Genomic DNA, 13,362 nt, shown 5'->3' on the forward strand with positions numbered 1-13,362 from the left:
AACTGAACAATATTCCAGAGTTGATCGAACGAGTGAGCAGTAGAGCGATTTCAAGCAGTAAATATCTGAAAAGTGCTTGGATATTCTCATTATGAACCCCAAACAGCGTGACAATATAGCTGATATGCTGTTTAAACGTCAGTTGTTCATCGAGAAAAACTCCGAGATCTTTGACGCAATTCGCTCTGTCAATTGTGGATTCAGCTAGACAGTAATTGAATCGAATTGGCGTTTTTTTCCTCGAGAACGTAATGACCGTACATTTCTTGGGGTTTAGGGTCATTTAAAGTCATTGTTAAACTTTAATTCCATTACAATTTTGTTAGCAAATTCCCACCCCGCTTGAAAAGCTTCAAAGGTAGAATTTAACATAGCAATCATCATAGGTAACATAGAGTCCTGCAAGTATTTTCATTTTTCTTCCGTTACGCTACCTAGATCTATTGGACTAAAGGAAGCGTTGGGTGCAAACGAGTTTGTAGCTGTGGTAACGGTAGCCATTATATTGCCACTGAAGCATAAGATGACACAGCATTGTAGAATGGTGTGACGGAGGTAGAAAAAGTTATTAATCTATTTTGAATCGGATCAACACGTTTGGACGTGTTTTCTAGAAGTGTACCTGAAAAAGTAGGTACATTTTTTATTTGTTGTTTTGTTGTCTAAAACGAGAATTTATAATTTTTTCTCGAACAGGACAACCCCAGAAATTCGATTTATGATTTTCGCTACAATTAGCGCATTTTTTGTGGTTTTTTGACCGGACAAGTATCTTTCGTGTGCGATTTATCACCCCAGATCATACATTTGGAATCCAAATTACATTTTTGTGCCGTGCCCAAAGCCTTGGCATCTACTACACTGGGTCAGATTTTGAATTCTGCCCCCATGTCGTCTATAATGTTCCCACTTTACTCGCACGTGGAACATAAAACGTGCTTTTTCAAATACTTTCAAATTATTAACCTCATTATGGTTAAAATGAATTAAATAAAACTTCTGGATAATTCCAGAGCGTAATGGCGTATTGTCGCCGCTAGCCTTTCTCTTCATAAGAATAACTTGTGAAGGAGAAAAGCTAAGTAAATTTTTCAATTCGTTGGATATTTCATCCAACTTTGACTTTGTGGTAGCCCTTTCAAGACAGCCTTGAATGGTCTAGCTGTCTTGAAATCATATGAATAAAATTTATATAACTTCTCCGTAAGATACTGGAGTAGTCGTTTGTGGCCAATCAATTCTTCTGCTGTAACTCGACATTCTCCTCTTCGGCCAATCTGAAAAGAGACTTTCGCGTCCGGAAGGAACGTCGAAAGCTCAGTTCGAAAGGCCTTGAAGTCGAAGATCATCACTGTTATAGGCGGAGGTAATTGCGTTTTCTTCTCATTGGCATTATGCGCAATGCGAGGAAATTTAGAAATTTCACCAGCTTCACATTCGAATGAGCTGCTGCAGTCAATTGAATTTTCGGGTGGAGAAGATACCCTTTTCCGTTTAGGCTTAATTTTTGGCACACTGCCTTTCTGGGAGGACCCAGGCATGTTGTAAGAATTAAATATTTCTTTAGGCTGAATTAATTAGTTCTTGAAAAATGTTTTAGTCTTGAAAAAGACTGATTGAGTATAAAAAGTTAGATCGTCTTTTCTCACACAGGTAGTCTTGAGAAAGACTATTTGTCGAAAAAATATAGGTAGTCTTGAGAAAGACTGATCGAGCAAAAATATAGGTAGCCTTAAGAAAGACTGTTGCTGTTGAAAAACTAGGTAAACCAGGAGCTATCAAGATTTGTGACCGGTTCGAACGAAGGTTCAAGCCGGTATGAGATTACCTAAGGTTATTTCTGGCGTCTGGTTTGTTTTGGTTCTCTTTTCGTCTTTCTCGTGTGTATCGTGTGCAGTATACTACCATATGCTGTATGTAAATTGTCCCTGTCTGTCCTCTTATTGACTGCATGATGGGTGTTTTTATATGGCAACTTTCTATTACTTGCAAATTTGCTGTTTTTAATGTGCGGTCGATTATTTCTGGACTGTCTAGCTTGAAGGTTTGTCCCGTGGCAGCTGCGTGGTCGATCAATGCTGTCTTGTCTCTAATACAAGCTATCGCTGTGTCGTCGTTAGTGTACCCGGCATCTCGCAGAGTGTTCGGTTTTTTATGTTTGAACGGTGCCCGCTGAGTTGGGGTTTTAGTTTTGTACTCGTCATACCAACATATGAGCCGGGGCATTCCTCACAGGCTATTTTATATATTATGTTGCTCAGTTCCTCCTTTGGTGTTATGTCTTTAAGGTTGGACAGAGAATGCGCTAAATTCGCAAGCGAAAAAAGCAGTTTTTTTCCACACCGTATGTCAGATCTTCATAAAAATGAATTAGCGTATGTAGAATGTTGTTACAGTACTGCTGATTGATTACGGTGTGGAAAAAAAACTGCTTTTTTCGTTTGCGAATTTTACCCTTTCTCTGTCCAACCTTAACCGGTGGTAGAAGTGCACCAACGGTTTTGGTGTTTTTGTTGGCTATTTTTGTTCGAGAGTATTCTTTTCGCAATGTTTTAGTTATTCTACATGTGAGTCCATCGACGTTGGTGAGTGAGCAGTACGAGTCCGTTTCGACAGTTTCTTTGTTCACTTCCATAGCTGTATCGGCTGCTGGTTTGCTGCATGCGTGATTGATGATTCGATTAATTAGAGTTTTTGTATAGTCGTGTAGTTTGGGGTGCCGAAAGATGACAATGTTGATTTGCGCCGAGTTCCAATTCGTGGAAAGACGATAAACTCTTTGGGCAAAGTTTATGGCTACATTCATCTTCTGGTGCATTGGATGACATGAATAGCAGTTCAAAAATCTACCCGATGCTATTGGTTTTGTGTACCATTCAGTTTTAATTGTTAGATCGTCTTTTCTCACAGTACCATATCCAAGAAAGGAACAGTGACAACCGACAAAGATAGATACGTCTACCTTTATTAGGACACATGTTAGTGAATTCGGGTGATTCGTAGTTATTCTGCCTAAGCTCGACCCTCATTAACAGAAGACAAAGATTAAGCCCGTACGATATTAAGCCTGTTCTAATGATCCTGCCACTTCTAGTTTTCCGATCTGTTTACTTCACATCCTTGCTCTCAGTTGAGTACTATGGCTCTAAGTTTCATAACTTTCCCTACCCAGTAATCTCTAGCTAATTGAATGTCGTTAAAATGTAAAAAAAGAAAATGTGACTAACATAGTCGAAATAAAAAAGGAAAAAAAGTTGTTTTTATTGTTTCAATTTGATCGCGTGGCAAGGATAGGAACAAATCATCACGTACTTTGGATGGGTATGTTCACAACAGTTAATGCTTCGTTGAGGAGGTCTTCGAGTACCATATCGGCAATGATGGGTGATAGTGGGTTGCCCATAGCTGTACCAAACTTTTGTTTGTAGTAGCCTCCTTGGAAAGCGAAATAACTGCAATCAATGCAAAACTCCGTCGTTTCCCAGAACAAATCCAAACATATGGAGGTGTTTGTTTCAATCTTGGCCCAATGCTTGAAGATGCCCTTTCTCACCAGTTCCTTTGGAATGGACGTGAAAAGTGAAACAACATCAAATGAAACGAAAACGTGGCCGTTAGGAAGATTGATGTTGTTGATGTATTGGCAGAACTCGTAAGAGTTCCGTATGTTGTATTTGCTTTGACAGACTTTTGGAGAATGTTTGCCACGTATTTCGACAGGTGATTAGTAGATGATGTCATGCATGGTACAACCGGCCGTAAGGGTAGTTCTGGTTTGTGTGCCTTGGGTTGGCCATATATCCTCGGACATACAGCTTTGTATGTTCGCATTTTTGTTGGTGTCGCTCGATCAACGAGGCCTAGGCTTTCGAGTCTTCGAACTATGTTGTTATTTTTTGTTTGAAAACTCGAGATTGGGTCTCTACCGACTTTTTCGTAAGTTTGTTCGTCTCCAATTAGGGTCTTCATCCTCATAGTGTAATCTTCTTGGTCCATTATGACGGTCTTGTTGCCCTTGTTGGATTGTAGCACTAGTACTTCAGGGTGTTGTTTGAAAAAGATCCTGGTTTGTTTTTTGGTTGTATAGTTTGACTTATGGGTTGGTTGGTGTGCACGATTGATGTAGGAAGTTTTGCATGTTGTTTGCAATTGCGCAACGAGCACATTTCTTGTGCATCCGTGTCTGTGTGTGATTTTATTATACCTTCGACATCTGCGATAATATGATAGAACGGAATCTCAGAAGGGCTTGTGTACGGGAGAGCAAATTTTGCTCCTAAACTGAGTAGCATTTCCACTTTGCTGGGAATTGCAACTGTTGTAGCATTATACAACGCTTTGTTGTTTATAGTTGACAAAGAACTTTTTATGCATTCTGTGAATTTTGTTAAAAGTCTCTGATATTTTTTGGTAGTCGATTTTCTGTTTTTATCTGTTTGCTGTTGGTGAAAACTATGTTGAATATCGAGGAAAGATTTCGAGACAGTTTCTGGTACCACGGCTTTGATGGTTTTTCGCAAGTGCTCGCACCCCGACTGGTATACTTTTATTTTGTAGAAAGTTTGCTTTATCTCGAGATTTAATATAGTCTTTTTGAATTTTCGACACAATTTTCCATTTTTCGCAAATATGGACTGCGACCTTCCATTAGCTCGAACAAACATTTAAAAGAATTTTGAATATGGTTCGGAAACACCCCGTTTCGACGGCGCTGTAGAAGAAAATCTTTCCGGACTTCCATGCAGCTTAATTTTCTGTTGTGATCAGCGTATTGTTTAAATTGAGTCTTAACTGTACTTCCGAATTGGTTGTCTATAGTTGCGTAGAAACCGGCCAGCTGTTTGAGCTGTTCAAATAAAAGATAATCACCATTTAACTCTTATTTTCGCCAGAACGAATTCTCTCCGTGTATTTACGATCATCTGTTCAGATCGTATAAAGTCTTTTCGGGATCGAAACGCTCGTCTTATTTTCCCTCTGAATTCGGTTCAGTCAATATCTTTCAACTAACTGCTAACTTTTGCAAATGTCAATTCATTTTCAGTGTGTTGTGTTTTGCTACATGATGGTGTGTGTGTGATGATGCCTTGTGTGTGATTAGCTTAGGTTATTTCTCTCAATCCCTCTCTCTCGGCAGCAAGACTAGTGTTTGTGCGTCTGGTTTGTTTTGGTTCTCTTTTCGTCTTTCTCGTGTGTATCGTGTGCAGTATACTACCAATGAGGTATATACAGGTGTGGCAGAACACACAGTTTCCTAGTGTTGGCAACCAAAAATATGTAAACAATCCAGAAGTACAATGGGTCGACGTCATAGCGGTTACACGATTCAATGGGAGCGAAACGACCGGTATGACGAAAGCAAGTCGATTTATACTGTGATCACTCACACCACTCATGTAAGATTCATCTTACGAATACCAAAGTGCCATCTTCACCAGACCTGCACTGAGCCAAAAAATCATATAATTTTTAAGTGAAAAAGCGCGTAAATATTAAAAATTACCAATCACATTAGATTCATGTGCAGCAATTAAAATTCATACCTACATTTATGAATTTCAAATACCATACCAATGCCTTTCAGGTATACCATACATACATTCTATATGATTGTCACATACTTAAGTGTTATGTGTAAAGAACATGAATATTACGTGAATATACGATGTGAAAAAAGGTTACAATTTTAATATGGTTTCACGTACTAAAAAGCACAAGGCGAATTAATTACGACCGGAGATACTCGTACAGTTTATTGCAGGTATTTAAACGTAAATTCAATCGATTATATACAAGAAGAGCAATACTTATAAAATGAAATCACTTTTCAGAATGCGAAAATGGAAACAAACTAAGCATTATATGAACCAACGAAAACTGTAACAAAGTTTGCTGATTTTCTTAACACTATCAACTCAAAGGATGCTTGGTAGGAGAAACAGCTATATTGGGAGATAATTATTCGATTAAGCAAATCATGTAAATATAATATGCATTACAATAAAATTCAATGCCTACATATTTATTGTCCATCTTCCGCTCTTTTTGATCACATAAGAAATGCATATGAATGTTATTTTAAATGCAACTAATAATCACGTGAAATTCACATAAAAATTTATATGGATTAATCTAGAAAGTATGTGACATTCCGATGAAAAGTAAATGAACTTCACTTGACATATACATGCAGTGGACACTGATTTTAATTAGATTGACAACACAATTTTCTATGTGTGTAAAATGTAATATTTACGTGAAAAGTATTATGGAAAATATTTATATGTTTTTGCATGTGATTGATAAGTGATAACTTTTTTGAGTATATGACATTGGTGTACTACCATATGCTGTATGTAAATTGTCCGTGTCTGTCCTCTTGTTGACTGCATGATGGGTGTTTTTTATATGGCAACTTTCAATTACTGGCAAATTTGCTGTTTTGAATATGCGGTCGATTATTTCTGGACTGTCTAGCTTGAAGGTATGTCCCGTGGCAGCTGTGTGGTCAACCAATGCTGTCATCTCTCTAATACAAGCTAGTTTGTTTTTGCTTAAAAATTAGACTGCAAAGCCATACACCTAACCTAAAATTTGGAAACAGTCGACTCCAGTTCAAAAATATGTCGTGTGATTCGGGTCGACAATCTTATGAAACTGTTCGAACCTTGTTGGCACGGCTCATATGCACAGTGTAAATTAGGGACCTTTAATAAATTACGTAATACGAAAATTGCCCAAAATTGACTCCTCCCTCCCCCATGTAACAAATTGTCACAAGTTTCTCTATCCCCCCTACATAATAACGTAAATTTTTTTCGAAAACTTTTTTTTGTTTAGTAAAAACATGTTACGTAACGATCTATCTTACTCCCGCTCCCCCATATGTCACAACTTCTCGTTCCCCCTCCCCCTCGTCATCGCGTTGCGTAATTTATGAATAGGTCTGTTCCAGTACCAGAAGAAACTGGAAGTACTCCGGAGAAAATCGTTCCTGTACTCTCTTCTTCTCTTTTTTCTTCTTCTGGTAGCAAACCGGAGTAAAAAGGAGCAAAGATTTTTTGCTCCTGTTTACTCCGGAGTGACTTCCGTGTACTGGAACAAACCTAATGATCCCTTAGCAATCTGTCATCTCGCTTCTGTTGCACCATCATCGCTTGGATCTACGGACAGTAAAATCCTTCTAGTACGAACATGTCAAGATGAAGATGAAGACGAAATTTGTATGACGCTTATGAATGTGGAGATGAGGTCTGTGTTAGGAAAAGTCTTGCACAAATTGAATTTTTTTCTTGTTTTGCCTATTTTTGCTGATTTTTCAATAGTGTAGATACTATTAAGAAAACAAACAAATTCTACCAAAAAAAATCACCGGCAATTGTTTGAATCGATTGGTGTTCGAATTATGAAAATTCGTCAACAATTAGCAAAACGTTTGCGAAAACTTTGACGGCTTTCTCATATTTTCACAATGTTTTCACAATAATACGGATTTTTCAATAAAAATACCAAAATGCAGTTGCAATCAATTTTAAGCTGGACTTTTCTAAATCGATTGGTGATTAAATATTGCAAATCTACCAAATATTAACAGCACTACAGTCGTTTAAAATTATTCGGTGTTTTCGTTATGTGGATCGAATTTCGAATTTGAGTTTTACAAATAGCCCCAGCTCCATATAGTCGAGTAAAGCACAAAAATAGCACACATTGTGTGTAAAATGTTTTACATACAAATGAAGAGAGGAAAGCGATCTCATACAAAGGTCTACCCCTAAAGCCTAAAATACTTACTTTCCAAGCTGACAGAAGATACTAGATCCTCCAACAGCATTCATGCAGTCATTATTCGCTTCACAGATGTACTTGAGCAGACATTTATTGTCTGAGCTATGATAAGATCTAGCATAAGTTTTAAGAGCTGTTATTCCAGCGATGGCCGCATCACTAATAGAATCTTTTTTCCCCAAATTTCTAGCCAAAAGAGAACGATGTGAAAAAGACGTTTTCAGCGCATCTAACAAATTTACGACAATGTTGATAAACTGGAATGAAATCAACAAGACAAGAATAATTAATTTATTAATATAGTAGTAATAGCAGTAACTTATATATATATATATATATATATATATATATATATATATATATATATATATATATATATATATATATATATATATATATATATATATATATATATATATATATATATATATATATATATATATATATATATATATATATATATATATATATATATATATATATATATATATATATATATATATATATATATATATATATATATATATTGGGCATTCCACGCAAAATTTGCCACAATTTTTTTCTTGTGCGAATAAATTTTTTTCTCGGTTTAGTAGTCTAAAATATTCGCCACGTATTTTTTATTTCATCATAGTAGGCGAAACTTTCGAGATTTTTTGTGTTGAATTTCACCATTTAAAAAAGAACCTACTTTTTTCAATCGCTCGTACTGTCAAAAGTAAAGAAGATACCAAAAAGTGTCCAAGACATGAAATGTGCGCCTTTTTCACAGCTTTCGGATGATGTATATAAAGACTTACTCAGCGTATTGGTTTCATGGAAAATATTGAACAGTTTAAAACAAATCGGTTTTTCAAACTTGGACATGATTTTTTTTTCTTTTTTTTATTGTATAAAGTAGTAAAATCATTTTTCTTGATACCATAAAAATTTCGGAGTGGGCAATTAAATACTTACGGAGATATGATTTTTTCAATTGCGCCTTGCGCGCGAAAAACGTACCGCCACGCGCTTCGCTCGTACTCAGACTTGGCTGTATGAAGTTTTACACACCAGCGCGTTGTGTAACACACACGCGATTAACTTTACTATTTATTGCATTTAGATGTATGTTTAATTTCAGATTTATATTGACTTAATCATTTAAAAGTGTCACCGGAAGAAAAAATCTTCAGTTTTAATTTGAATTCCACGTTCATCTCAACATAGTGAAATGATTGTGTTCCAGGTATGGTTTGGTATTTTTGGAAACAATTCTGTCGATTTTTCCCTGCTCTTGCATCAGAATAAATTGGTTCGGCACGTTTCCTATGTTATTCTGAGATTTTAACTTGAAACATTGCGTAACAAAGAAGCTTTCCTTGCCACCTCGTACGACTCAATAGGGATCTTTAATTTGGAAAAATTGTGCCAGTTTTTCATATGTATTGGTAGCGGGTGTCCTTACGAGTACACTCATATCATTCTTAAACCTTAATTATTCTTTTATGATTTTTAAATTTAAAAAAACCAAATTAAACTCAACCAGCAAACTAACAGTTGTCCTACTAAATGACGTATCTGCAAATATCTCGTTCGCCTCATTGTTAACCGGGACAGCACCCCACACAGCATGATCTGGTACTTTGTCAATCCGCTAGCAACCTGCCATCCCAAGTTTCATCTGCAAACTATGGTAGATCTGATAAGGCAACCTATAGGGTCGTGCAAGTCGCATGGGTTTGGATGTGTTATTGTCCTAAAAGGAAACAAACTAAAAAAATGTTTTTTTCAATAGTTTCGGGCCAAAAAATTGAAAAAGGACTGAGATATTAACTCACGGTACTAATCTGCATCAGAATATGCCTTAACCCGCACACCCCTAAAGATCCCTATTGCGGTCGAAATTTGATCATCATTGCCACTGTGTGGGGTGAGTGCAATCAGATTTGTGGTGAAAAAAAAAATAGCACAAAGCTTAACATTTTTAAAATGCTGACGAGCACCATCAGAAAAATAAATGCAAACTTTCAAGGTTTTCAAAACGAATGGAGTTAAGAGTACGACGTACAAACGATACGTAACTAAACTGAAAACAAGATTTAAAAAGCGTCAGAAACTTAAAAAGCATTCGTTCAACATTTTTGCGGAACTGCATGAATCTCTCTTCAGCAATCATTTATCGCCAAAATACAAATATCACATATCGTCGCTGTTGTGCTATCTTATGACAAACGCCATTTTGGGGTAAACTGAGTTAGATATGCCACATAATTTGTTTGAAAAATCTCTACATAGTGGCGTTTTCAGAACATTGAAATTCTACTTGGTTACTTAGATATAGCGAGAAACATTCGTTTTCGAGCTCTCCATCGAGACAGAGGTTTTTTTTCTAGTCCGTAGTGCTGTGTGAGGCGATAAAGAATAGTTTTAATCCGCATTCAAGGTTATTTTGCCAGTTCGGTTCGGTCCTCAGTCTTTTGTTCGCGTGTGAGGATTAAACAATAGCCAGCTGTATAAGCTGGATCGGTTCGTCGTTGGACACCAGTTTAAAGCTAAGTGGTTTTTGTCTTTTGTAACACATTTATTGCTTTCTTCCGTCTGCGCGGGCGCTGACCCCGTGCGTTGACGTTTTCTATGGTTCTCTCTCCGGATGGTCAAATGGAAGATGAATCGGGTTCAACTTCTAAGGCTCCCCCCCGGCCCAAATGCTATCCAGAACTCTCAACTGGTCCATTTGTGGTCTTCTTTCGGCCCAAGACTAAATCACTGAATCTTCTTCAGATTTCTAGAGACCTGACGGAACGGTTCTCGGCTGTGACCGAAATTTTAAAGGTCCGCTCGGACAAGATAAGGGTGTTGCTAGCCAACTCAAAGCAGGCAAACGATATTGCTTGCTGTGAGCACTTTACGCGGGATTATAACGTGTATATTCCGGCTGTAAGAGTACAATCCGAAGGCGTCGTAACCGATGAGAGTTTGACGTGCGAGGATCTGCTGAAGTACGGGGTTGGCCGATTCAGAGACCGCTTACTTCAGCCAGTTAAAATACTTGAGTGCAAACGTTTGCACTCAGTAGTAGTTGCGGGGGATGGTTCAAAAACGTACCCCCAATCAAACTCTTATCGGGTGACCTTCGCTGGTACCGCTTTGCCAAATTTCGTCCTCTTGCACAAGGTTCGTCTACCTGTGCGTCTGTTTGTGCCGCGGGTCATGAATTGCACAAAGTGTAAACAACTGGGTCACACAGCCACCCATTGTAGCAATAAGGCCCGCTGTGGAAAATGCGGGGAGAATCATCTAGATGATTCGTGCAGTAGGCAAGCCGAAAAGTGTCCTTACTGTGCGGAGAGTCTGCATGATATCTCGGCATGTTCCGCGTACAAACTACGCGGGGATAAACTGAAACGTTCCCTTGCGGGACGATCCAAACATTCTTTCGCAGAAATGTTAAAGAATGCTACGCCACCATCCTCAGCAAACTCACTTGCCTCCTGACGAGAGCGAGGCTGGTAACCCACAAGAGGGAACATCTACTAGGGTGCCTAGAATTTATAGGAAGAGGAGGAACATTTCCTCTCGTAAAGTTCCTTGTAAAGGCCAAAAGGTGTCCCTTGAGGGGGCTCCGAAAGTCACATCTATTGGAAGTGTTGCAACCAAACCGAAGCAATTAGCTCCTGGTCTCGGAGGATTAAGCTCAGAGAAGGAGTTCCCAGCACTTCCAGGAACATCAAAAATCCCAAGTGTTCCTTTGTTTCAGTTCGAGAGTAATCACAGCACTGGAATTATAAAACTCTCGGACATAGTGGACTGGAGAATAAAAACTTTCAATATTACTGATCCTATTAAAAGTCTTATGTTAGCTTTTCTCCCTACAGTGAGAACATTTTTGAAGCAGTTGACTGCTAAATGGCCCCTCCTCTCAGCGATTGTATCCTTCGATGGCTAACTCATCGAACGAGGTCACGGATTTGATCACTGTTCTACAGTGGAATTGCAGAAGTATCATCCCGAAAATCGATTCCTTCAAAATTTTAATAAATAATTTGAGCTGCGATGCATTTGCATTATGTGAAACTTGGTTAACTTCCGACATAGATCTCAACTTCCACGACTTTAATATTATTCGCCTGGATCGAGACACCCCCTATGGAGGAGTGCTTTTGGGGATCAAAAAGTGCTATTCCTTCTACAGAATTAACCTTCCCTCGATAACAGGTATTGAAGTTGTCGCTTGTCAAGTAACAACCAAAGGCAAAAGCCTTTGCATAGCTTCCATATATATTCCCCCCAACACCGCGGTTGGGCACCGACGGCTACAAGACATCTTAGAATCCCTGCCAGCACCGCGACTAGTTTTAGGAGACTTTAACTCTTACGGTACAGCATGGGGTTGCCTCTATGATGATAACCGGTCTTCCTTAATTCAGGATCTTTGCGATAACTTCAATTTGACAATTTTAAACACGGGTGAAATGACACGGATTCCTGCTCCTCCAGCGCGCCCGAGCGCCTTAGACTTGTCCCTTTGCTCAACATCGCTGCGGTTAAATTGCATGTGGAAGGTAATTCCTGATCCCCACGGCAGCGACCATCTGCCGATTGTAGTCTCAATCAATAATGGTTCAAGGCCATTGAAATCAAACAATATTTCGTATGACCTCACACGAAATATCGATTGGAAGAGCTATGCTGCCGCGATATCCGACAACATCGAATCTACCCAAGAACTTCCTCCGGAGGAAGAGTACAGCTTTTTGGCTGGCTTGATTCTCGACAGCGCGAATCAAGCTCAGACTAAGCCAGTACCCGGCGCGAACATACAAAAACGCTCTCCTAATCCGTGGTGGGACAAAGAGTGCTCAGACGTGTACGCGGAGAAGGCCGCCGCGTATAAGACCTTCCGGGACGACGGGTTACCCGCTAGCTATCGACAATATGCGACGTTAGAAACGCGAATGAAGAGTTTGATGAAAGCCAAGAAACGTAGTTACTGGCGCCGGTTCGTTGACGGATTAACGAGAGAAACATCGATGAGCACTCTTTGGGGCACGGCCCGGCGTTTGCGAAACCGAAATAGTACTAATGAGAGCGTGGAATATTCAAACCGTTGGATATTCGATTTCGCCAAGAAGGTTTGTCCGGATTCCGCCCCGGCACAGAAGATTTTCCGCGCCGCGTCTCCTCACGATAGCGCGAACGAAACACCTTTCTCGATGGTGGAGTTCTCACTTGCTCTCTTGTCGTGTAACAATAAAGCTCCGGGGCCAGACAGAATCAAATTCAACTTGTTGAAGAATCTGCCTGACTCTGCCAAGAGACGCTTGTTGAACTTATTTAATAAGTTTCTCGAGGCTAACATTGTCCCACTCGATTGGAGACAAGTGAAGGTCATCGCCATCCAAAAACCAGGAAAACCAGCCTCCGACCACAATTCGTACCGTCCGATCGCAATGCTATCCTGTATCCGGAAGTTGTTCGAGAAAATGATCTTGTTTCGCCTCGACAATTGGGTCGAAGCAAATGGCTTACTGTCAGATACACAATTTGGCTTTCGCAAAGGCAAAAGGACGAACGATTGTCTTGCGTTGCTCT

The 13,362-nt window shown here is 39.1% G+C and overlaps 1 protein-coding gene across 5 annotated transcripts in view; it reads right to left on the reverse strand.

The window, feature by feature from the left end:
- LOC131688995 (uncharacterized) overlaps positions 1 to 13,362 on the reverse strand; it is a 327,429-nt gene that overhangs the window by 86,878 nt on the left and 227,189 nt on the right. For all 5 annotated transcript variants that reach the window (XM_058973713.1, XM_058973716.1, XM_058973712.1 and 2 more), the window contains one exon: positions 7,795 to 8,045. In XM_058973713.1, the coding sequence (XP_058829696.1) occupies positions 7,795 to 8,045 (251 nt within the window). The remainder of the gene's footprint in view (positions 1 to 7,794; positions 8,046 to 13,362) is intronic.

This window comes from Topomyia yanbarensis, chromosome 3 (genome assembly GCF_030247195.1).
Source record: "Topomyia yanbarensis strain Yona2022 chromosome 3, ASM3024719v1, whole genome shotgun sequence".
NCBI lineage: Eukaryota > Metazoa > Arthropoda > Insecta > Diptera > Culicidae > Topomyia > Topomyia yanbarensis.